Below are 26,874 nucleotides of genomic sequence, written 5' to 3'. Positions count from 1 at the left end.
GAATGCTATTGATAGTTAGAATAGGTTAACTATTCTTTTAAAAAATTATGTCATGCATAACCATTGTGTTGTCAGTCCTTGATAGGATAGTCTATGAAAATGGAATGACAAATAGTTTTGGGGACTTGGGGGTTGTAGATTTTCCCAGGGCCTACGACTGCGTCAGATCGACATGCTAGATGACAACTTGCAGCAAGCTCAACAACCCTTACAAAAATGGCCAAAAAGCTCAGGGAGGTCTGCATCACAGCTGTTGAGAGGATGAGAAGGAGGAGAGGCCAACACATTGGTGGAAGACGGGAGTTTGTAGTTATTGATGAGAGCCATTTTCGACACGAAAGAAAGGTGTGTTAAATAATACTGTCTTCAAATATTTGCAAATATTATTATCTATATATCAAACTAACTGTGGTCCATATTCTTTTGTGTACGTGCTTCTACTTCAGTATGGGAGAGGACGAATGGCTGGCGGATGGCAGAGAAAAAAGTGGGTCTTTGGGATGTTGAGTGTTAGGCATCAAGGGCACAGAAATGGTAAGCCAGTTTTACGCCTTGTGGAGAAAACATCTCGAAGACATCTAGTCCCCTTGATTGCCCATCATGTGAGGCCTGGGTCATCAATCATCAGCGACGAGTGGCGTGCTTACCGCATACTCCCTGCATTAAGGTACAACCACCACACAGTTAACCACAGTAGGTGGTATGTAGATCCCCATACTGGTGCCCATACCCAGCACATTGAAAGGGCCTGGCGAACATACAAGGAGCAGATCTGGAGGTTTCGGGGAAATCGGGCAGAGAGTTTGCTGTCTGATCACCTTAACGTGATTGAGTGGAATGAATGGCTCGCTAAGAAACACAGGCAAGGTGCATTTGGCAGAATCATCTATGACATATCAAAGAAGTACAAGTTATCGGCATAGAAGAAATGGCTGTGAATGTATGTGTGCTTGTGTATCAAAATATTTCGAGATGTATAGTTACCAATAATTCAAACCTTGTTTGCCCGGCAGAGATTTTGTGTTTTTGTTTTTTAGAAGAAATAGCTGTTCATTTATTTACCTGGTTAATAAAATAGTATTTTATTTCCATTAAGAAGCAATACAGTAGAATTGGTATGAAAGTTTGTTACACATGATGGTTTCATCCCAAAGCTGTGTTATATTTTCAGAAAATGGCTGTAATAAACATAAATGCCTGTCGTTACTTCAATAAAATAGTAATTTTGTGTATCACATTGTGTCGTGTCTGTTTCCTTTTGAGAGAGGTATGTTCAGCCTTTGTGAATGTGAGGTTCGAGAATGGACAAGAATACCTTAATAAATAACTTATAAATGTTTAATAAGGCATAGATAGTTCACACTTTAGATTAGGTCACGCAAAAGCCTTAACTAACAGTTAGTAAATGCTTTATAACTTGCATTACTAATCACAAGTTGCATCATTAGTAAGTGTTTATAAAATAGTTGTTAAGACATCTGCTAAGTATTAGTGTACATCATGTATTCGACTTGGCGTACATTAATTAAAGACATAAGTAAATATGTAAGTTATTTACTCATGCTTTGTAAAGGTAATGTAAATGTTTTGTTCACCATTTGCTAATGCTTTCTATACCAGCTCATGTACCATTAACAGATTATAAACTACTGGTTTGCAACTATATTAACAAGCTGTCTATAAAGTATGGTAATGCAGTTATCAAACACCTTATGAATTGTATTATGAATCAAATCCATAATGTTTAACAGTGTTTATTAATGATTAACATAGCATTTAATAATAAGCTTATTAACTATTTAATAATGTATTGTTAATGTTTCAAAATGTTTTATAAAGGGTTAACTACCTATTAGTTAAGACTTTGTAAATGCCAAAAAGCGTTGAATTATTATAAAGTGTTACCCATGTTTGCTAAATATTAAGGAAAACATCTGTGCAGTTATAAGACAAGGTTCTTGGTTTGCGGTTGTTGACTCTCATCAGCGCAGTGGTCGTGGTGTGTGTGGATTTGGTACAGGAACAAGCATTGTGGCTTATTATGATAACATTCAAATGCTGTACACACATGTTGTTAACCTTGCTGCTTCATTAAACGCTGGCAGAACACAATTTGAGGTCACCGGTGCTAAAGTAAGCTTGACAAGTAGTGCTTCATTTAGCCAATCAACATCCTCTGACACATGTCCACTCTACAGTTCTGTGTTGAAAGGTAACTCTAAACCAAGTAATTCTGAGGTCACTGGTGCTTCATCTAAGAAATCTCAGTTGTTTGACGGACTTCAATCCTATAGTTCGATGCTGAAAGGTAAACCTAAAGCAAGTATCCCAAACTATGTTTTGACAGCTAACCAGGAGGTGCAGCAAGGTAATGGTAAACGGAGGTTAAGTGATGATGAGTGTAATGGACTGTTCCAGCAAAGTTACAGCAAAAAAGTCAAACTTCTGTGTGTTTTGGAGAAGCCAGAATGTGGTGCAATGAGAACCAGAAAAATGCATCTACTGGAACACAAGAAGGGACAATAGATGTAATAATTGTTGACAGTAAAAATCCAGGTTTATGTTTTAAACCTCTTACAACAACAGATAATATTGCATTGCATTGCACTTGAATGCACCCAATGACAACACAGAGATATTCAATGAAACCATTGACTTTGGGCCCATGGGATGTCCCTATCAGACCAAAACTATTCAAGCCGATGGCAACTGCTTTTTCAGATCATTGGCATACGCTGTATGTGGTAATGAAAATAAGTGTAACATATGTAACTTTTACATAGAAAAGGTAATTACCTTTTCTATGTAAAAGTTACATATGTTACACTTATTTTCACGCATTTACACGCTAGTGCAATACCCCTTTATATCCACGAGTGGACGCTGTAACAGGGTGTTCAGGTGGTTGGGTTGCTTAAAAGAAAAAGTTCTAGAGTACAGAAGGAGAGCATACGAAAAGAGGAGAGTTGTCGACACGAACACGCAGAAGCAAAATCAAAGAATTAAGTTATAATATAATAATTTGACATAGTAAAGTTACTTTCATCGGTAAAGAATTAATAATATAAGAAGTGGAAGCTACATTTTGTTTTGTTCTTTCATCTGATGTCTTCGGTAAGTTTTCTTTTTAACGTCACATATCGTGGTGATATGTTGTAGCTTAGCCCTAGCATGGTCGAAACGAATATAATTGAATTTGAACAGAAATATATTGTTTTGAGTGGAAACCAAATGTATTTGAAAGAATTAGTTTAAAACCAATCGGAGATATATATATATGTGATATGTGAAGTTATAGTTTTGTATTTTATTGAAATGGTCAGAATGTATTTTGCTCATGTGTAACGTGCCAGATAACACGTGGTGATATTGTGCTGCTAGAATGAGTAACTACCTATTGTAAAGAAATAACGATTTTTTATTTTACTTTGGGGTATGTTTTGCATTTAGACTAGCGTGGTTTTGTTGAAAAAAATGCGAATTAGCAACAGTAAATGAGAGAACCGGACGCATTTTGTAGTCAGGCCTTTTTGTTGTCTCTCGCTGTAGCATGGCTATGTTGCAGCGTTACCATGGGAAGGGATACAATTAGGGAGGACGATTTGTGTGATATTTGGATAAGTTGAATTGATAACTAATATCGAACTGTTACTGTTTGCTATGTGCAGATTGTTTTTTTTCCCAGTGTAAATTGACTGTGGATTGGATCGTACTGAAGTCCTATCGTCATCCGGTGGATGCTGCTCCTGTCGTACGTGGACTCGGAGAGATAACAGATAGGACTGTGCACTCATGTTTTTTTTTGTTTTACGTGAGATCTCCAACGTTAGTTACACTACCCAGGTAGTAGGTCTGCAGATAACTTTCTTCTTCTTTTAATTTTCTTCATGGACAATAACTCTTGAGTGCTTGAGCATTGCCCTTCAAAACACTACACCCACTACATACACCACATACTGATACTGATAATTGTGAATAAATGTCAAATGTTCAAACTGTATCTTTGTGCCCAGTATCATTCCTCCTAGAGTGTTCCTAGAAATACCAGCCATTCCTTAGTTGTTATTATTTTATATATATATTTTATAGAGATCATTACAGAAAGAATTAAGAGTGTTACATCAGTGGCGAGCCAGCCAGAAGGAATGATACTGAATTGCAGCATTTAATTGTATTTTGTTTTGTTTATCAGTGTGTAGATTCTCACTGTAGTTTTTTTTGTTTGTTGGGAAATCCATTATGGATATTGAAACCAGGTACGGCGTTGATGCCAAAAAGTGTGTCTATGTAACTGGTATAGATAGTTCTGATACAGAAGAAGACATAATTGAAACCTTTGAGAAGTATGGAAAAGTTTTAAAAATAGTAAGAGAAGTTGTTCTGGAACAAGAGCTTAACATTGTTGTCATAGTGGAGTTTAGTTCAGAAGCACCCATTACTTCCCTTGAGCAAGATTTTCCTTTCAAAACTAATAGTGCTGTAAACACTTTGACTAGTTGGCTAGTAAATAAGCTTGAAGTGACACCCCATTGTTTTGACAAGCCCTCCGCTTGTGACAGAGCTACTGATTCAAGCTCAGGGGAAAGTAGTGATTCAGAAGATAGTGTGCACTCTTCCCACAGTACGACCCCCTTACTCCGTAAACCACCCAGTAAAGCTCACCTTAAAAAGTCAAACCCATTCCAGTTATCATCATCAGACGTATTGTCTCAGACTAGTACTAAAAAAACAAAAAAATCCAGTTCCTAGAACTTCACAGTTTCCTGATGACATGCTTAACCCACCTGAAGTACAGCGCATTGTAGTCGAGCATGTCATTAAAAATGATACAAATGCAACACAAGGCCAATCAAAATGGTTGCGCACCTTCTCAGGCAAAATACCTAAACCTCCAAGAGAATCGGACTTTGAAAACTGGTGTCTCCATGTCGAATTAATGTTTCAAGACTGCCCTTCTGTAGATGTTCAGCGAAGGAAGATCCTGGAGAGTCTCCTAGCCCCAGCTTCAGACGTGGTAAAACAATTGGGTTCCTGCGCCCATCCAAGGGATTACGTGAAGCTGCTGGATTCGGCCTATGGTGTCGTGGAGGACGGTGACGAGATATTTGCCAGGTTCTTAAATACTAACCAAAATGCAGGCGAAAAGTCATCTGATTATCTACAGAGGCTTCAAGTACTACTCAATTTTGCTATAAAGAGAAATTGATTAAATCCATCGGACAGTAACAGACAGCTCTTTAAACAGATCACACTCTTGTCCTTCAGTTGGAGCTGAAGTCCCATAAAACCCCTGACTTTGCAGAGCTGCTGTTACAGCTACGAACCGAAGAAGACAGAAGAGCTACGAAACTTGACCGCATGCAACTTCACTTTGGAAGTTCCAGGCAGAAGCCAACTGCTAATATGCATGTTGTATCTGACATCACATCATACGCAGACCCTAACACGGGTGTTCTACAGGCGTACATCTCTGAAACTGAAAGTCTACTCAAACAGGTTGCCCAGCTGCAGGTGCAGCTTACCACCAAGAAACTAAAGGGAGAAAAGAAAAGCAAGACCAAAGCAGTTGAAGACAATGAACATCCCACACCCAGAGCTGAAATACAAGCCCACGCTGTGACATCACATGAACCTAAAGCTTGGTTCTGTTTCCGGTGCGGTGAAGACGGGCACATCGCCAAATCATGCAAAAACTCAGTCAACAAAGCAGCTGTCGATTTAAAATACAAACAACTGTGTGCAAAGCAAGATGAATGGAAAGCCAAACAAGGGTTTCAATCAAACTTACTAGGGTTTCAGTAGAGGGACATATTGAGGCCCACAACAGTTATGACAGTCCCAAAGAAAAATGGAAGCGTAGAATAGCCAAGAGTTACACCCACTCTAGACTTGGTGAAGAGAAACTTATCATTAATTTAGTTGGTCCACAGTGCGTTGCCACTGTTGTCATTGAGGGTAATCAGTGTAAATCACTCCTCGACTCAGGTTCTCAAGTTACAACAGTTTCTCAGTCATTTTATGAAACCCACTTGTCTTCACAACCCATTCTGTCACTTAACAGTATCTTAGAGGTCGAAGGTGCTGGAGGTCAAGTTGTGCCATACTTGGGCTACATAGAAGTAAATATCTTTTTCCCAGAGAACATAGCAGGAAAACCTGAAACAGTTAACACCTTAGCACTTGTAGTACCTGACTGTAAGTCTAATACAGAGGTCCCTGTTCTTGTTGGCACCAACACTCTAGACATATTGTATAGGATATGTGCAGATGCTAAAAAGGGCACTCAGGGTGTACTGGGGCCTTGTGTGTTAACTCCTTTGGTCAAAAGCCTGTGGAGTAGATACAAAATCGAACAAGACAATGGCAGAGTTGGGAAAGTCAAACTGCAGGGCAAGCATTGTGTCACTGTTCCAGCGGGGCACAAGATGGTACTTAACGGTTACACAAGGAAAGTGCCTGTTGGAGCTGGAACCACCCTGGCAGTAGAACCTTCTTCTCAATCCAAACTTACGAGTGGTCTGCTATTCTGCAGCTATGTCTTAGCCTGTCCAAGAAAAGCATCCTTTAAAGTCCCAGTATTGCTGAAAAATGAGACAGCGCATGATATATCCGTGCCAGCGCATCAGTTAATCGCAGAACTCTCAATCCCTGTATATGTCTCCTCTCTGCCAACGCACTCAGAAGACAACCACAAAGTGTCACAAGTACCCACCCATGGGGCTGGGTGCAACTCTTTGATGTCAACTACTCATGAGAACAGTCTCACTTTTGACTTTAGTGACACACCTTTATCAGAAGAGTGGAAAGCAAGGATAACCAAAATGTTAACATCCATACCTGAGGTTTTCGCCAGTGGTGATCTTGATTATGGTCACACAACTGCCGTAAAACACAAGGTTCGCTTATCGGACCCAACACCTTTCAAACAAAGAGCCAGACCCATACATCCGTCTGACTATGAAGCTGTGCGACTCCATCTAAAAGAGCTTCTGGATGCAAACATCATACGAGAGTCCGAAAGTCCCTTTGCTTCACCAATAGTCGTCGTCAAGAAGAAAGATGGCAGTATTCGTCTGTGCGTTGATTACCGCAAACTTAACAACCAAACCATCAAAGATGCCTTTGCCCTGCCAAACATAGAGGAAGCATTTGCAGCTTTAACAGGATCCAAGTGGTTTTCTGTTATGGATTTAAAATCTGGTTACTATCAGGTGGAAATGGAAGAAGAAGACAAGCACAAAACTGCTTTTGTTACACCCATGGGATTTTGGGAATTCAATAGAATGCCCCAAGGTGTTACTAATGCACCAAGCACCTTTCAAAGGCTCATGGAAAAATGCATGGGAAATCTAAATCTAAGCAAAGTTCTTGTGTTCCTCGATGACTTAATTGTCTTCTCTGACACACTGGAAGAACATGAGCAGCCGAGTCAGCCGTCATTCAAGAGCTCTGCCAACTGCTAGGGATACGCAAGACAAGGACAACACCTTATCACCCGCGTGGTAATCCAGTGGAACGGTTCAACCGTACTCTCCTTGAAATGCTTGGAACTCTTAAGCCTAATTTATACTTATGTCGCCGACACTTTTGAAATGGTCGCCGACGGAAAAAAAAAGTGTAGCTCAGGCTGCTGCATTTATACTTCGGCAAACAGTCGCCTGTGCTCAAGGTTCGCGTGACGTAAACAGAATCATTTTACCGTTACATTCATAGCTATGGTTACATTGTTAACGCTTTGTAGCCTAGGTGATCAATCGAAGAAAATGGCTGCAGCTAATTTTGAGAGAGAGGGAGAGAGAGGGGTTGGAGGAATAATAGAGACCATGTCAGTGGAGGAGGAATTTGATTTATTAGAGGAGGAGGAATTACTAACAGAATTGCTGTTAGCAAGAGAGCAGGGGCACAGAAGGGAGAGACGATGGTGTGTTCGTCCTCTTAACAGGAGTCGAGAGAGCCAGGGAGAGTATCAGCTCGTAAAGCAGATGAGGGAAATTGACCCAGAAATGCACTTCAGATACTTCAGAATGTCAGCCAGTAGGTTCGACGATTTGGTCCACCGCATCCGTCCCTACATCCAGCGTGCCAGCACCCACTCATCACCTGTTACTGTAGCAGAGAGGTTGGCCGTCACACTCCGTATCCTGGCTAGTGGGGGCTCACAACAGAGTGTGGCTGCTAGCTACCGACTAGGGTCAGCCACAGTCTCAAGCATCGTGTCCGAAGTTTGCCAGGCCATACACACGGCACTGAAAGATGAGTTCATCCCCTACCCATCCAGAGCTGGGTTCCAGGAGATATCAAGGGATTTCTGGCGGATGTGGAACTTCCCCAACTGCATCGGTTGCATTGACGGGAAGCATGTGCAGATCAAAGCGCCTCCATCCGCCGGCAGCGAATATTTCAATTATAAGGGAACACACTCCGTGGTGTTGATGGCAGTTTGCGATGCACAGTACCGATTCACCATGCTGGACGTTGGAGCCTACGGGAGGCAGAGCGATGGGGGGATTTTTCAAGCCAGTCGGTTTGGGCACGGGCTTCTCCAGGGGACACTCGATCTTCCTCCGCCAGCCGATCTTCCAGGAAGTACAGTGCCCATCCCACACACCTTTTTGGGAGATGCTGCTTTCCCCCTACACGCAAATCTGATGCGTCCCTACGGTAAGATTCCCGTTGTTACTCCCCTCACGTTGAAGGCACACAGCACAGCACCTCGTGAGGCTCTTCTGATTGTGCACTGGTAAAACTATCCTGACGGCAACAATTAAATAATTCCCAATAAGTCGCAAGCAGAACGAAAAATTGGTTCCTCCTTTTCCTATGGTTTAGGCTAAATAATAGGAAATTACTTGACAGGAAATGTATTACTTATTTATTCAAATGATTATGCTGAACATTTACCTATTTATTGACCCTTAAACCCAAATATGGACTGAAATATTCTCTAATAAATCTCTAAATATGAGAGTTGCCTCTGACGAAAATCATACAAAGCATTGTGTCTCTTGTCTAATACTTCTATATGCAGGTACCAATCTTGATGAAGGTAAAAAAAATCTATAACTACAGGCACTCAAGAGCCAGGAGGGTGATCGAAAACACATTTGGAATAATGTCTACGCGATGGAGGGTCCTAGGTCGGCCCATCGAGTTCCATCCAAAGAAGGTGGTTGATTTGGTCAATGCCTGTGCGGCTCTCCACAACTACCTGTGTTACACAGACGCTGCAAATTCCTTGGCCACTAGGTATTATTATAAATTCAGGTGTAATAGCAGCAACAGGAATCAAATAGGAATCAAAGATCTTTAAAAGTCTAGCCTTGTTATACTTATATAATCCAACTCATCACCCTGTATAATGTGTGTTTGTACATATTTCATCTGTCAGGTATATCCCACCAAACTTTACTGACACAGTGTCAGCAGCTCAGGAGATCCAGCCAGGGGAGTGGAGACGGGTGGTTGCCGGGGACAATAACCTCATGGATATTGGGCGTCTGTCAAACGCGAGGGCATCCCAAGCTGCCGTTGCCACCAGGGATGACCTCAAGATGTTTTTTCAATCAACACAGGGTCAGGTACCCTGGCAGCTTGACCACATCAGAAGAGATCTCCTCAATCCCCACCCGCCACAACAATAACTGCAATAATAAATAATAATATACTGCAATAATAAATAATAATATACATCTCATCAAAATCTTTGATTTCTTTTTTTATTGTGAGACTACTCCTCTGTATTTTGCCCTGCTTGCTCCATCTCAAATAGGAGTTTGTGTATGGCAAACTTTGCTTCGCTCTTCTTCTGTGGAGGCAGTTTTTGGAGCATGCTGGCCACCATGTTGCCAAAAACACTGTCCTCATTCTCAGCTCTGGCCAAGTCTCTCCTCCCGGATCCTCCGTAGCTCCTCCAGCCTCTCCAGGATTGCCTCTTCTGAGCCTTTCCTCTTTCGGCGCTGAGATGGCTGTGAAGGAGCTGGCCGTGTAGAAGCTGGCTGTGTAGAAGCTGGCTGTGTAGAAGCTGGCTGTGTAAAAGCTGGCTGTGTAGAAGCTGGCTGTGATGAAGCTGGTTCTGCTGTGCTGGTCCCAGAGAAGATTGCATCCAAGTCTTCCCTGTTAATAGTTTCTTCATTCTCTGACTAGGAGGCAATGGAAAATATTGTAAAATGTCAAGCCTTAATTCATAAGCATTGTACAGGCTATTGAATACCACATTGAGAGGAAATGTAATTTTGGTATGATTCCAATCATTTCTAGCATTGTGCCTCATTTCAGATTGCTTAGATGTGTATTTAAAGGGTAAACAAACTAGTAGCTTCAATGTTGCTGCCCCTGCCATATGTAATGTTTGACTGCAGCATAATGACACAATCATAATACTCACTGTCACCGCCTCTGTCTCCGGAAAGTTTGTCATGGTGTTGTTGGTGAGCCTGACAAAGTCGTGCATCCATGAGAGGCTTATATAAATGTCGGGGACACGCTTTCCCGCGGCATCGCCGCTTCTTCCCGCCATCCTCTTTTTTGCCTTGTTATACCTGTACACGTACATGCTACTATTATGAGTGACCTTTATTAAAATAACAACACTATCTATAATAGCTATTTTATTTGTACCAGTATTCTGACTGTTGTTAGCTTCATTAGCCACCACCAGGAGGAATTTAACGTTAGCTCTAGCTACCTGTCACGCAGTTTCTTCCACCGGGCCTTGCACTCCACTACTGTCAAGCCAATCGTTTGCGAAATCTCCCCCCATGAATTTACTAGCACTTGATGATCTTTATAACATGGCAGAGAGGCATTATAAAGGTGTGGATATTTTCTAACTTGCTCCGCCAATCTCTCCTCTATTCCTTCCATCATAAACAGCTGTTAGAAAACAGCTGTTGAGCGCTTGCTGAAAATTCAAAACAATGAAGTCAACGATGCGTGCCGTCTATCTAGCCAATCACACTTGCGCGACACTATGTGACGACATCAGCGTCAGTAGAAATTTCTCCTGGTAGGCGACACTTCCAAGCGATGGTTAAAAGTGTCGACCGTGACGTAATTTCTGTCGGCGACCTTTTCAAAAGTGTCTGCGACCTAAGTATAAATTAGGCTTTAGAGAAGAAGACAAAGTCAAATGGCGTGATTTTGTACAACCATTAGTTCATCCCTACAATTGCACCAAGAATGACATGACTGGATACTCTCCGTACCAGCTCATGTTCGGGAGACAGCCAAACCTCCCTGTGGATGTTGCATTTGGGCTGAATCCTGAAGGACAGAAAAAGGTTATTCACGCTGACTATGTAAAACAGATGAGAGAGTCTAAATGAGAGTTACAAATTGGCAGTTGAACACAGTAAGAAGACTGCTCAACGTAACAAGTTGAGATATGACCTTAAGGTCAGGGAATGTGCTCTTGACGTTGGCGATCTTGTTCTGGTCAAGAATGTTGGACTCAGAGGCAAACATAAAATTGCTGATAGATGGAGCCAAACTGTGTACAAAGTTGTAAAACACATTGATAATTCTCCAGTTTATGTTGTGGCACCCCAGAGTTCTGACGGTCCTAAGAGGACACTTCACCGGGATTTGCTGTTGCCATGTGGGTTCCTTTCTCCATCGGTTCCAGCTGAAGCAGAACAAAGCCTACAAGCAAAACCAAAAGCGAACAACTCACGCAAAACCTGTGTGCCTGAAGAGGAAGTGGAGAACCACTGTGACCTGGCAAGTGCAGAAGAAATTGAATATTATTATCCTGTGTCTACTGTACATGATACTCCTTGTTCAACCTTCACCGTTGTTCGTGAGATTTTTCGAGAACATCTACCCAAGAATGATCAAGAACAAATAAATCCTGACATTTCTCACTTAAACGTGGAAGCTGAGGTGTTCCAACCTATGCAAATTCAGGAAACAAAGGAAGCAACCAATGTAAACCAAAGCGAAGTCGAACATGTACCTGAAGTATCAAATCAAACTTTGGAGGAACATGAGTATTCAGAGAATGTACCTGAACAAAAGCAAGAAGTTGAGTTGACTGTGGTAAACAGAGAAGAAGCAGATCAGTCTGTAATTGAAGATGCAGTTAATAAAGATATTGTAGTACAGCAGCCTAGCGTATCACATAGTGATCCTAATCAGATAGAGGAAACGGCAAACCGTCGATCAACAAGGCCAAAGATAGCACCTGACCGATTGTCTTATAAATCGTTAGGGAATCCTCTAATATTGATTATGCATTCCATTCTTAATGGTCTGGATCAGGCTTTCTCTCAAAATCTTGAATATACTCCTTCCTTTGATATATCTCAGTTAACCCCCACTGTTTAACCCTTGTGTTATCTTCGGGTCATTCTGACCCATCAGTCATTGTGACCCACCGTCGTATTGCGACAGATTTACCGCATACAAAGACAAAGTGAAGCATTTTCTTTTAACCGTTGGGCTGTCTCAGACCCCCCACATTGCAAAGGTTAAAAGAAAATTATTTTAATTTGTTTTTGTATTGGGTAAAATTGGGTAAACACAACGATGGTTCGTTATGAACCTTTGGGTCATGTGACCCGAAGGCAGCACGAGGGTTAAGTACTACATGCAGGGACGCATGCAGATTTAGGAGGGGAGGATGTAACATATGTAACTTTTACATAGAAAAGGTAATCGAATATAATTACGTGATTGGAGCTGCATTGTTTTTGGTTAATAAGACACGCTAGTGCAAGTGGACGCTGAGTGGACGCTGTAACAGGGTGTTCAGGTTAAAAGAAAAAGTTCTAGAGTACAGAAGGAGAGCATACGAAAAGAGGAGAGTTGTCGACACGAACACGCAGAAGCAAAATCAAAGAATTAAGGTATAATATAATAATTTGACATAGTAAAGTTACTTTCATCGGTAAATAATTAATGATATAAGAAGTGGAAGCTACATTTTGTTTTGTTCTTTCATCTGATGTCTTCGGTAAGTTTTCTTTTTAACGTGACATCGTGGTGATATGTTGTAGCTTAGCCCTAGCATGGTCGAAACGAATATAATTGAATTTGAACAGAAATATATTGTTTTGAGTGGAAACCAAATGTATTTGAAAGAATTAGTTTAAAACCAATCGGAGATATATATATATATATGCTGATATGTGAAGTTATAGTTTTGTATTTTATTGAAATGGTCAGAATGTATTTTGCTCATGTGTAACGTGCCAGATAACACGTGGTGATATTGTGCTGCTAGAATGAGTAACTACCTATTGTAAAGAAATAACGATTTTTTATTTTACTTTGGGGTATGTTTTGCATTTAGACTAGCGTGGTTTTGTTGAACAAAATGCGAATTAGCAACAGTAAATGAGAGAACCGGACGCATTTTGTAGTCAGGCCTTTTTGTTGTCTCTCGCTGTAGCATGGCTATGTTGCAGCGTTACCATGGGAAGGGATACAATTAGGGAGGACGATTTGTGTGATATTTGGATAAGTTGAATTGATAACTAATATCGAACTGTTACTGTTTGCTATGTGCAGATTGTTTTTTTCCCCAGTGTAAATTGACTGTGGATTGGATCGTACTGAAGTCCTATCGTCATCCAGTGGATGCTGCTCCTGTCGCACGTGGACTCTGAGAGATAACAGATAGGACTGTATGGCAAGCCTTTTTAACATTTAAAAGCTAAGTTTGACTATCCGGAATTAACATTGTAGATATCAACAACGTCTTTCTGACTAGTCGTAATTACATTTTGGATAGTTGGAATTGTCATTCAAGATATCTGTAACGTAATTGTGACTAGTCGAAACTACAGTTAGAGATATCTGTAATTCAGTTTTGACTAGGCAAAACTGAATTACAGATATCTGCAATGACGTCATTGGAAACGACATTCAACTCGTCACACATCTTAAATGACAATTGCGGATATCTGTAATTCAGTTTTGACTAGACAGAATGAAAGTTAAAGATATCTCAAACGTCATTATGACTAGTGCAAATTATTGTGCATGACGTTGCTCTATTTTAGATATCCATAAATACGTAATTCCCCCTCCCCGCCATAATCAAAGTGAATGGATAAACGAGCAGTCATGGCGTTGGCTGTAATCGAAAAAACCACCAGAAAATGGCATGAAATTGAACGAGCCCTCACACAGGGGATTTGTGGAGAGAGAGAACGTCGTTCTATTGAAAACTGTGAAAGAAATCTCGGAAGAATTGAGCATTTGCTGTCACCAGACACAAACAACGAACTCAAAAGCAGTTTGGCTCAACTGAAAACTCTAATAGACGCAAATTTCCGTGCTGGGGAAGACCGACGTTTCTCTGTCAGGTGCATTAGTTCAGGTGAGTCTCTCTATCACTGCATTCATGCATTATTATATGCATTAACGTATGGGGAAATGATCCGACCTAGCCGGTGTTATGTGCCTTCTGGTTTTTCCACCTACTGGTTTCCGAGACTGTCCAGATGCCGTGTAAACCTATCAGACTACCCACGTCGACAGATTCGCTACATATTCATAAACATTTTACTGGCCTTTGCATGTCGCACCTCAATATAAACTGTACTGAACTGAACTGAGTATCTGAACAGTACATGACTACAACATTCTACAGCGGGGAAAATGTGTTTTAAAAGTAAAAATAATTAGGATGATCCGTGTGGCGCTGGATTCGAACCTCCCTCAGCAAAAATAACAACACACAAGCCCGCTTCGCTCTCCACTACACTATCAGTAATCACATTACTTCTCTGGAGAATGACATGACTTTGTTTCATCTCAGTAGGCCATGAATCACCGTTTAACTGAGTATTACGAAACAACAGGTTACCTTGATTTAGGCTTAAAAACGTAACTATATCGTGCACTCTAACCTTCTGCTACACGTCTGCACTATCCGTGTTCAAGGATTTGTTATAAATTATACGAGGCAGCACACGGATTCTGAAACAAGAGGTCTAAAACAACTGGTTACCCTGGCCGCCGAATCGCGTTATCTCCAGGCTCTCAAACAGCTACAACAACAAGTTCCTTGGGTTTTATGAAAATAAGCAATATTTCTATTGACATGGCTCAAATGCCTTATTCATTAACAATATGCAATTCCAATGCATGTATGAGAATTGGTATGCTGATATATACAAAAAATAAACAGTAATGCTGCTTAAACACTTAAACTTAGTTGACTTTTTCTTTTTTTAGGGAGAAGAGGCCGACCAGCCCTTGATGTTACCAGAGAACACATTGAATTTCTGCTGAAGCAAGGCCATACAATTGCAAAAACTGCTGAAATACTGGGATGCTCCTCATCATTTCTGTACAAGAAGTCAAAGTTGATGGGTATACCTGTTAGAAGTATGCTGTCTGCAATAGATGATGGTGAACTAGAACAACATGTGAGGCAACTTCAGAGCCAATATCCTAATTCTGGAAATGAGGTAATTGGTGGTCTTTAGGCAGTATTTAATTCACATTTGTGTGCCATTGTTTTGTGAAAATCATGTCAATTTAGATCTATTCAAAAATCTGTTTCAGATGATAAGAGCTCTGTTGCGCGCACAGGGTGTGCTTGTTACACGGTCCAGAGTGCGTGAGATGTTGACATGGGTAAATCCTACTGCTACTGCAAGGAGATGGAGCCAGACAGTTGCAAGACGTGTTTATCATGTACCTTACCCCAATAGTTTGTGGCACATTGATGGGAACATGCGTCTGATCAGGTTATTATTACCAGTCATACTTTTTATATTTTGAAAAGACCTTCAGCAAGTGAAAAACTGGACTTTACAGCTATATTGTTTCCAGACTACTGTCAATAGTATTATCATTTTAAAGTAATATTTGTTTTTCAACCTTTCTAGATGGGGCTTTGTGATTCATGGTGCAATTGATGGATACTCCCGTCTGATTACTTACCTCAACTGCAGCACAGACAATCGTGCCACAACAGTGCTTTCTCAGTTTTTGAAAGCAACATGCCTCTATGCCCTACCGTCAAGAGTCAGATCTGACCATGGTGGTGAAAACATCCTTGTGGCTTTATTCATGCATCTAGTTCAAGGACTTGAACACAGAGGTTTCATAACCGGACAATCCGTTCACAATCAGAGAATTGAACGCCTTTGGCGTGATGTATTTTTGCATGTGTTGCAGCACTTTTATCTTATGTTCTACTCCTTAGAGGATTCAGAGGTTCTAAACCCAGATGATGATGTCCACAGACTTTCACTGCATATTGTTTATCTTCCTGAGATTCAAAAAAGACTGGAGCAGTTTAGACAGGCCTGGAACCTCCATCCGTTGCGAACTGAAAATAATTGCACACCAACTCAACTCTGGACAGAGGGCATGCTCAAAAACATTGCAACAGACAGCACAGCTGTCAACAATGTGTTTGGGGAAAATCCCTACAGCGACCAAAACATTGATGCCATCCTAGCGCAGTATGGAATTCAAACACTGCCTTCACTTGATGAGGAAGAGTTCCCAGCTGTTAATGTAGAGCCACCTCAACTCATCCTCACTCAGCAACAACAGACATCTGTACACAATGCAATCCAACACATTTCTGATCTAAAGATGAAATATCAGGCTTGTTGTACTGCAATTGTCAGTATTTTGCAAACTCAGGTATAGTCCAATTCCAAGCCCAGAGACAAAAGTTTCTTGGCTGCATATATTATCCAGGACGGAAAGACATTTTTAGTTTCATCAGCTTTAATCCTCTGAGGACTGAGGGCATTTCTATATATCTTCATGAATTCGTCTTTTAAGGGTATTTGCATATATAACTGATACCTACAGAGCCCCGGAGGTGACATGGAGGAAGAAAAAAAAAAACGTACTTTACATGGTTTTTTTTTCTTCTTCGTTTTTATTGTTTTTTTTTCCCCTCAATGTCACTTCCGGGGCTCCGTAGACCCCATGTGTTTCATATCAAAATATTCAGAATAAACTCAGCTTTATGCATAGTGATGCCCAAAATTGTTCCAGATTGTGTGAAGAGATAATTTGTCGTAAAGCGGAAATATTTCTCAAATCTCTTGTGAAGCAAACCTAAACTTAATTGTTTTGGTGCTTGAAATTAGTTTTTTAAAAGTCTTGGGTTCACAATAGCATTATATATGAATAAAATGGTAAATGTCTTACATTACATTCTGTAATATCCTTTTGAGTAGGAGTTTTGTTAAACATCACTCGGACATGCCAGTGCATCTTTTGCCCTCAGAGTTTAAAATAAGGCGGTATGGGTGGTGCAGCTGCAGCTGATGGAGCTAATGCCAGGTGTGCTAGATTTGTGGGTGCCAGTCCAGACATTGGCAGTAGCTAACAGCACTGTTGGTGTTGTGTTGTTTCTTTATTTATAGTGTTGTTAGCTGACAATATTTTTATAGTTCTTTTCTACTTCCATTGTTATGATTTGTAGAAAAAGTGTCTAATTAGTATGAATGAGATTTAAATGTTGAATAAAACTCTTTAATGTATGAAAAATGTAAAACATCTTAAGGTTTAAATGTAATATGAATCTATAGACAAGATTTGAAAATGCATAAAAAAAATGTATTCAATAATGACGTGACGCCCATTTTTTTGTGTCTATAAGGTGAAATTAAATTTAAATACATTTCATTTAAAAAACAGACAAACAAATTACATTAATACATACTTTTTTTTAGAGGCCATATTTTAAAGAGTTTGGTTTTAATTCATTTTAAGAGAATAATTGGCGATTAAGGGCAAAAATGTCTAAGTGGTCTAACCGTCAAAACTTTGTACCAACATTTTTATCTTGCTTAAAAAGGTCAAATTTCTTAATAAAAGATCTCATTAACTACTTGGGCATTAACCTAAATTAAAGGTTATTATACATATTTACAATATATTTTATAATTATGCTTATATTTATTTTTATAATTTTGGGAATCCTGTCAGTCATGCTAGCTTCCTGAAATGTCAAGTGGTGGGTGTAACCTAAGGTGTAACCACCATTTAAGGTGCCATTTTGTTAAAATCAGCAAGACGACCACATGACAGAAAGTTACATCAGAGAAAAGGACCCCTGATCAGCATAACTGCTGCGTCACAAGATTAATAACTGATAAATATAAGTTAATAAGACATTTTTAGGTTAAGTTCAGTTCTTTGGTTCACATGTCAAATGGTATGACCCAAGTAAAACATTGAAAAACATTCTTTTGAATGAAAATGTGTATTTAGTGTAAAAATTATGTTTGATTATTTACACCAAGGCCATATGCTGATATGTGTCCATTATAATGCCTGACCAATTTGATTTTACATTGAAATGTCAAATGGTGTAACCGGTTACACCATTTGACTCCTATTACAAGCCTCTCAATTTTTGGCCAATCTTTTCAAATATAACTAGTTCAGTTACTGGTCCCAGAGGTTATATGAACTTAATTACTATTTAGAACTATTTGTATGTGTTCACTGTTTGAATCTTTTAAAAGTGGAAGTAATTTATCCAACACTTAATTAAGATAGCTTATTTAGCTAGGCTAGGCTAAATCATTATAGTGCAAGGCCTTAGTGTTTAAAAAAGGTTTTACCCTTAAATTACAATTTCCATATCATTCCTTTGCAATGTTACAATAATTTCTTAACAATTTAACAACATAGAAGGAGCCAGTTGAACTGTGACCCCTAATGTATTACAAGAACAGCAGCTTTGAAATACCTAAAACATTCAAGGATTATTTAATTGAAGTATAAAATGTTACTTAAATATTAAAAATGCCATTGAACAAAATGCAGTTTATCAAATTGAATTCAGATAAATGCACCAGAATAAGTTAAAGAGCTCATATTATGCTCATTTTCAGGTTAATAATTGCGTTTAGAGGTTGTACCAGAATAGTTTTACATGGTTTAATTTTCAAAAAAAACACCATTATTTTTTGTTGTACTGCACATTGCTGCAGCTCCTCTTTTCACCCTGTGTGTTTAGCACTCTGTTTTAGGTACAGAGTGAGACATCTCACTTCTGTTCCATCTTTGTTGGGAGTCGCACATGCTCAGTACCTAGGTAAGGACTACTAGCCAGTCAGAAGCAGAGTATGAGGAGGTGTCCTGACAGTAGCTAGGTAAGGACTACTAGCCAGTCAGAAGCAGAGTATGAGGGCGTGTCCTGACAGTACCTAGGTAAGGACTACTAGCCAGTCAGAAGCAGAGTATGAGGGCGTGTCCTGACAGTACCTAGGTAAGGACTACTAGCCAGTCAGAAGCAGAGTATGAGGGCGTGCCCTGACAGTACCTAGGTAAGGACTACTAGCCAGTCAGAAGCAGAGTATGAGGTCCTGACAGTACCTAGGTAAGGACTACTAGCCAGTCAGAAGCAGAGTATGAGGCGTGCCATGCTAGCAGCTAGGCGAGCATTATAACGTGTGTTCCAAAGTGACCACGTTTGTCTCTGAAGTAAAGGCTGGACTACAACAGAGCTGTTTGGAGCAGTTTGTGAACAGTGTTTTCTGTTGGAGATGGTAAGTCCCTTTGGGGGGGACTTTGGGCTTTTTCACTTTGTAAACCTATGACATCCCAAAAACCATGAGCTCTTTACCTGTAAACATGTTAAAGGACATGCACAACCCTAAACAGACTTGCTTCTCCCTCTCTCTTTTACCGATCTATCTACCTCTTTCTCACACACAAATACTGTTCACACATACACACACAATTTTTTAAGATGTTAGTTGTTTAATTTAATCTAATGAGTTATAATATATTTAAATATTTGTCATTGAAATTAAATTAAACGCTAAGTTCAATTCAAATTTTTCTTGAAAAAATGATGTGCAGGGAAATTAATGTTTGATAAAATGTAATACTCTACTCCACTGTAGAAACAATTTAAGACTTTTTACACAATTTGTCGAAGATTATTTAGAAAACAAATGTTTCCAGCACGTCTACCACTTGATATTGCAATAACAAATATAATTTAAATTTAGAAGTAAGACTAATAAAATCTATTTTTGGCTGAAATTTGGAAATAGGAGTTAATTTGTATGAGTGCACTCACAATGTAGTGGATGAAATATTAAATATTAATCATTCCTTTGTGGTTACACCACTTGACATTTTAGGTCCATTTGGTCCTACCTGTTAAAAAAAAAGGGTGAAAATCCTATTTCAAATGAAATAAAATGTACAATAACACAAAATATACATTTTAATGAAACTCAATGCCTTTAAAAAAGCTTTTTCAAAGTTTTTGAGTCTTTTTCATCCTTATTCGTCATTGACCCATGAATACTTGGAAAAGTGGAGAAGGATCTAAATATTTATGAATGGGATTGAAAAGATGAATAAAAAAATGAACAAGCTGGTAATGTATGAAAAAACATGGAATGTTTAATGGCTTGAATGGGGATTTTAGATTAACAGTTAAGGAGAGAGGTTTAACAGCCAAAAATACCTTAAATACCTTAACATCAATCAATCAGAACAGAGACCGAGTCATGATAGGGACAGGTTACAACGGTAAGCTGTTGAGGTTGATGACCAGAGGAGTCTGACAGACGCTGGAGGGACAGAAGTCAGTATAACTGAATGTGATACAATGAACAAACTGTTTATAAAACAAACCGCAGTAAGAGTTTCATTTTTCACCATGTTATACAGTTTACTATATCACATTTGCTTGTACTGACTTATGTCCCTTCAGTGTCTGTCCAGACTCTTCAAGTCATCCTCCTTTACCTCAAACCTCCTCTGGTCAGGTAGCAGCTTCCAGCTCTGACGGAACTACAACCAGCCTGACTTTGTTTGCCTTGTCTGTATTCACTCTGTATTCGTCAACATCTACATAAGCCAAACATATTGGCAGTTATGTGTGATTTGATCAAATTCATTGAATTACAAACCCAATCAATCCTTACAGTAGGCTTATAAAGGAGTATTTCATTAGACAACCACAACAGTGTCACCATAGTAACCATGAACTACAAGCCCAATAAATGTCTTGTAAAAATTAAAATATTTTTAAAAAACATTCAAAATATAAAGAAAATACACAATACATTTGAGTTAACTGAAAAACTCAATATTGAATAACCTATCAACTTAAGTGAACTGTTACTCATGCAAAATGAACAGAATTACTGAGTCAAAAAAAAAAAAAAACTCCATCTGAACCTGCCTATTCATTAACAATACGCAATTCCAATGCATGCATGTGAATTGCTACGCTGATATATACAAAAAATAAACAGTACAATGCTGCTTAAACACTTTTTTGTAGTGAGAAGAGGCCGACCAGCCCTTGATGTTACCAGAGAACACATTGAATTTCTGCTGAAGCAAGGCCATACAATTGCAAAAACTGCTGAAATACTGGGATGCTCCTCATCATTTCTGTACAAGAAGTCAAAGTTGATGGGTATACCTGTTAGAAGTATGCTGTCTGCAATAGATGATGGTGAACTAGAACAACATGTGAGGCAACTTCAGAGCCAATATCCTAATTCTGGAAATGAGGTAATTGGTGGTCTTTAGGCAGTATTTAATTCACATTTGTGTGCCATTGTTTTGTGAAAATCATGTCAATTTAGATCTTCAAAAATATATAAAAATATTTTTGAAAGAAAAAGCAAAAAAAAAAAAAGAAAATACACTTGAGTTAACTGAAAAACTCAATATTGAATAACCTATAAACTGAAGTTAACTGTTACTAAAGCAAAATAAACAAAATTACTAAATCTAAAAAAAAAAAGAAAAAAAGAAAAAATTACCATCTGAACCTGTGACTTGCTTCAACACAGCATTCTATCAACTAACTTCTAAGCATAAATATAGCTCAAGTGAAAACTGAATTTCCATCAACAAATTTTACACAGTGACATCATGCAAGTCCAAAGGTTGGAGCTTGCAAAATTCCTTCCATCATGTATTGTTTGAAGGCTTCATAGGAAGAGTGCAGCGGCACGCGGAGTAGAAGAGCACAAGTATTTGCTTCTGGGAAGATTCTGTTGCCCTCATGAAGGAACTGAATTTGTGGACGGTGTGGAAATCCCAGCGGAGGCACTGTTGAGGCTCCAGTTGTAAACTCCAATACCTTCTCCAGGGTGACTGGACTGCATTCTCCTTCTGTAACACAAGAAAGTGGAGAGAAATAGTAATTTAGGTCCCTTAAACACATTAAGGTTGATTTTATTTTTTGCCCAGCCCTAGTCTTTTGTATGTGTTACTTTGGAAGTTGCATACCGACAGGACTTTTTGTGGTGAATATCAACCACAAAAGCCTCAGTCAAGTACTTCTTTGGTAAAATATTACAACACAATATGAACAAGTTTAAGGGAGCTACCCATGTTCACACAGCCAGACTTCAATGTCACTTCAACTACAGCATTAATTTTCCTGCCAACCAGGACAACAAAATAACCACTAATTAATTGTACTTATGAAGTCCATGTTATAACTTGTACAATAAATAGTATACCTTCAATTTCAATTAACCAGTCACGCCAAAAGCATATTGTCTGGTTTTCTCGGTCTCTCCTGTTGCTGCCCTGCACAGAGAAGTCCACGTCAAATAAAGTGCATAGGTCCTTCGCCTGTAGTGGAATCTCCTCACTGACAAACATGTTGTAGAACACTGCTGGATTTTTCCTCAGCTCCTCCAGTAAACCAAGGGTTTTTAACCCCTCAGCAAACCTATAAAAACATGGGACGTAATGTGTGAGTCGTCCTGGGCCAATGACAGGTTCATTTTTCGGAAAGATTAAGACAGTTGAGGCACTTACTGGTCCAGGGCAGTCACCAATCTTCCATTGACAAAGAAGTCTGCAGCTGACTGTACAAGGGAGTCCTTCTCCTTCAGGCTGGAAACATGTCTTAAGGAACCTATAATGCTGAGACTATCTGCTGCCTCTGCAATTGCAGTGTTCGCCTCTCGGACTGTTGTTGCTTCCTGTATCTAAAAAGAAAGCGAAAGAAATACAGAAAAAGACAGAATGGAAGACAATGAAAGAGTGAGTTAGTCAGTCCAAAATTGGCGTGCAAGGATACCTTCCCTTTATAAAATGAGATGTTTAAGCAATATAGCGCTCGTGTTCATGAGGATCTCCAAACATTCTCATGAAAACAAGTGCTATATTGCTTTTTTACAGCAGTTCCACTTGCATCTGAACATGTTTGAAGAGATTCATAAATAGAAAATAACAGGGCTGTGTCACAGTACTGTACATTCAATGTATAACCTTTTCTCCTGTTTACTTTTATTAACTGTTCCCTGAAAGTATGGTCACCAACTTCATCCACTGTGGCGGGGGGTGTTGGTATCCCACAGATTTGATGGAAAAGCCTTTCGGAAAAGAAGTGTGGACCGACTCCTCCATGGACGACACACACAGCAATCATTTTTGCCACCCATGTGTAAAGTTTAGTCTGCAAAGCTAAAATTAAAGACATAACCGTAAAATATTGCTCTGTTGTAATGCTTCTTAAAAATGCAATACCTTAAAATGCTATGATTAATATTAGTGCTACAACGAATAATAAGTATTGCACCTTTCGAAACATCAAGTACAAAAAGACAAAGAAATGAAGAATCATGGAAAAATCCTGAGAATTAACAAATCAAGGCAAAATGCCTAACACAAAAAAACAGAACACAATAAATCAGACCAGAGAAATAAGGGAGCAATCATTTTTAAATGGGTTTCTGTGTATACACTTCTAAAATTCTGCCAGTTGAAGAATTTTTAAGAATTTGGGCTTCCCTACCTTGAGTATCAAGAGACAACTGCCGGTCTTTCTCATGGCCCTCAAAGATATTGGACTGGTGGACAGCCCTCATTAACAGCCTTAGGTACTCTCTTGTTGGGCCGCCTTCGTCAACTGCCCCTTCACCATTGTCATCTTCATCCACAAACACAACATCCAATTTTGCTTCAGGGTTGAAGAACCTACGCTTGAACGCCCGCAGGCTACACAGTAAAACATTATCCCTGCACACATTTATTTGGTTGCTTGTTGGACAGAAACTTCCGTCAACTTTGCTGACCATTTTTTTCAATATGGTTTGTAGATCAATCCTGCAACCAAAGAAGTTCATGCATTTTATTAATAAGCCAAATATGTACCATATTTTATAAGTTTTAACCACCTGATTAAATGTAACAGGATATAGAAAATGAAAAATGTACATAAACAAAAATATTAGGTCAAGAGAAAAGCATACTCATCCACAGGTCCTCTGAGGTGATGTGTTGATACATGAGACTGATTTTGTGTAACTGTCTCATCTTGTTCATCAAGAATAATGATTGGTTCCTGGGCAGATGGAGGGAGTGATGGTTCGTCATGAAGAGTCAGGATTTCTTGTGGTTGTGATAACAGAGTCAGTGGTGGCTGGGAGGAGGGCTCAGACAGCAGTGAGCGGGTGGATGTCTCACACAGCAGTGGCTGGAGAGAGGGCACAGAGAGACTTGACTGGGTGGAGGTCTCACACAGCAGTGGCTGGAGAGAGGGCACAGAGAGACTTGGCTGGGTGGAGGTCTCACACAGCAGTGGATGGAGAGAGGGCAAAGAGAGACTTGGCTGGGTGGAGGTCTCACACAGCAGTGGCTGGAGAGAGGGCACAGAGAGAGTTGGCTGGGTGGAGGTCTCACAAAGCAGTGGCTGGAGAGAGGGCACAGAGAGACTTGGCTGGGTGGTCTCACACAGCAGTGGCTGGAGAGAGGGCACAGAGAGACTTGGCTGGGAGGAGGTCTCAGCCAGCAATGACTGACCATGAGATGTATCGTCTAGGGCATGAGCTCCATCATTTTGTTGATCCGAGAGAATTTCCTGAAAAACATGCATAATACATGAGCTTGCACAAACCAAAACACATTCCGTTTTCATTTGAGACAGGAAATAAAATTCAACACACATTTACCTGTACATCCTGATTTGAATACCAAAGTACATATAGAGTTGAGGATGCTTTTATGCCATGATCCATTATCGACCCGGATGAACTGCTCTCAATTGATCTTGAGGATGTGGCTTCTTGCACTACAAAGATTTCACTGGCAATATCATCTTGTCCCACAAAGTCAAACAAGATCTAAAAAGATGTGAAACAGTGTTACACCAGTCCAGTTTTACAACCCACTGAAAGACACTTGATATTTTCAAGCTGAACACACATCACCTGGATTGGCTCTGACAAGCTGAATTTCCTCCCATTGATGTGTCCATTTGGATATTTAAATTTGATCAAGGCCCCATCTGAGGGTTCCTCACATGCAGACAGTCGCTGACGTCTTGCCTCAATAGCCTGAAATGTGATTTCTCTCATTTAATTTTTTTTTTTTTTTAAATAACCTTCAGCTAGTTTATCAAACTAATATATTATAAACAAACCTTTTGACGTCTTTCCTCACAGGCCTGATAGGCTAGTTTCTTCCTCTCCTATTAAAAGAAGACTACATTAAAATGTATGCATTCTTTAAGAGAATGTAAATCATAAATAGAACTTAAGTATTACCTTCTCCTGATCCACCAACAAACTTGTATTATACTCCTGGTCTTGCTGAGAACGTATTGCTCGCCATTCTTGAAGAGCCTAAATTAAAAACAAATCACCATCAAAATAGTACACACAAAATGAATAAATACTTAAAAAAAATAGATTCTATACATTGTCAAAATTGAGTACCTGATTTGCAACCACACTTTGAGCTTGGGTACTCTCAGCCACAGTCTCATCTTGTACTAGAGCAATTGAGAGCGATGGGAATGAATTAATGGATATGGCAGAGGATGTGGATGCCACCTGGTAGTACACAGAAAATCCAAATGATTTCTCCTTCAGCAAGAGAACACACTCGCTCATAGTGGAAACAAAATACATTAGAAAATATACATAGGTAAAAAAATTACAAAAACTGTTATCCTAGGGAATGTAACTACTCAGACAGAATACATACATCTTAACACATTAGAAAAGACAATAAAAACACAGTGTGTGTGTATGTATGTGTACATACATACATAATTGTCTTTTTCTAATGTGTTAAGATGTCACTACAAAGTGTAGGGCTGCCACCTCTTAGTCGACTAATCGGTCATTTTGGTCTTAGTCGACTAAGATTTCTTTAGTCGATTAGTCATTTTTTATGCTTAAAAACTCATTTCCAAGAAACTTATAAGCACATTTATGGTAAACACAAGATTTAAAGTGGTGCTTTTGCAGGATTAATTGTCGAGAAACTCAGTTTTACAGATGGTTAATTAACTACATTTATATTGCGCTTTTCTAGTCTTAACCACCTCTCAAAGCGCACAGCTCTTGTCAATTAAATCAACTAATCGATTAGTCGACAAAATTGTATAAGTGTTAGTCGACTAAGAATTTCTTTAGTTGAGGACAGCCCTAACAAAGTGCATAGTGGACATAAAACATTAAATGTGCAATCATTTTAATATGGACCTGATCTGAAACCACTTGAGGTGAGGTCTCATCTACTGGTGGAGCTGCGAGTGGTGGGAATGTATTCTGGGACATGTCAGAGGGTGGTGATGTTACCTGAGGGTAGAGACGGTAACTTCAGTTATAGGCACATATGTTACAGAGAACATGTGTGATTGTAGTATGATATAAATCCCTGGGTATACAATTCCATACCTGCAAGACAGTGGCTCGTGGCACGATGTTAAGTCTGCTTTTGCCAACAACTGCTTTTAATTCCTTCACAGAACTAACTTGTAATTTCTGGATCTTGCGTCCTTTGCCTGTCCTTGCCAATTCAAAGCCTACCAAATTTAAACTGACGCGAGGGTAGCTTTGGCAAACAAAGTTGTTCAATTCAGATAAACTCCAGTTTAACCCAATCTTTGAGTTTGTGCGTCCGGGCTCTGTTGACTCATGCAGAGCTTTTCCT

At 39.5% G+C, this 26,874-nt stretch overlaps 3 protein-coding genes across 4 annotated transcripts; 2 read left to right on the top strand and 1 right to left on the bottom strand.

Annotated features, from left to right (window-relative positions):
- The first annotated feature begins 7,553 nt into the window (after positions 1 to 7,553).
- LOC134032950 (putative nuclease HARBI1) lies at positions 7,554 to 9,795 on the top strand. 2 transcript variants are annotated; one of them, XM_062477024.1, is made up of 3 exons: positions 7,554 to 8,661; positions 9,029 to 9,246; positions 9,389 to 9,795. In XM_062477024.1, exons 1-2 carry the CDS (start codon positions 7,716 to 7,718, stop codon positions 9,061 to 9,063), a joined length of 981 nt encoding a protein of 326 aa, XP_062333008.1. In that variant the 5' UTR covers positions 7,554 to 7,715; the 3' UTR covers positions 9,064 to 9,246; positions 9,389 to 9,795. The 2 variants fall into 2 exon arrangements, with proteins under 2 accessions (XP_062333008.1, XP_062333007.1); XM_062477023.1 differs by having other exon boundaries at positions 7,554 to 9,246.
- LOC134032951 (salivary glue protein Sgs-3-like) lies at positions 9,329 to 11,104 on the bottom strand. Its single transcript, XM_062477025.1, has 2 exons — positions 10,385 to 11,104; positions 9,329 to 10,139 (listed from the first exon to the last, which is right to left on the bottom strand). Exons 1-2 carry the CDS (start codon positions 10,550 to 10,552, stop codon positions 9,867 to 9,869), a joined length of 441 nt encoding a protein of 146 aa, XP_062333009.1. The 5' UTR covers positions 10,553 to 11,104; the 3' UTR covers positions 9,329 to 9,866.
- A 2,413-nt stretch (positions 11,105 to 13,517) lies between these two features.
- LOC134032537 (uncharacterized) lies at positions 13,518 to 17,542 on the top strand. The gene is made up of 4 exons (XM_062476529.1): positions 13,518 to 14,323; positions 15,184 to 15,419; positions 15,517 to 15,701; positions 15,843 to 17,542. Exons 1-4 carry the CDS (start codon positions 14,050 to 14,052, stop codon positions 16,615 to 16,617), a joined length of 1,470 nt encoding a protein of 489 aa, XP_062332513.1. The 5' UTR covers positions 13,518 to 14,049; the 3' UTR covers positions 16,618 to 17,542.
- Positions 17,543 to 26,874: the final 9,332 nt, after the last annotated feature.

Source organism: Osmerus eperlanus, chromosome 13 (genome assembly GCF_963692335.1).
Source record: "Osmerus eperlanus chromosome 13, fOsmEpe2.1, whole genome shotgun sequence".
NCBI classification, from domain to species: domain Eukaryota; kingdom Metazoa; phylum Chordata; class Actinopteri; order Osmeriformes; family Osmeridae; genus Osmerus; species Osmerus eperlanus.
The sequence above is the reverse complement of the archived record's forward strand: the minus strand, read 5'-3'. Positions and strand labels throughout refer to the sequence as shown.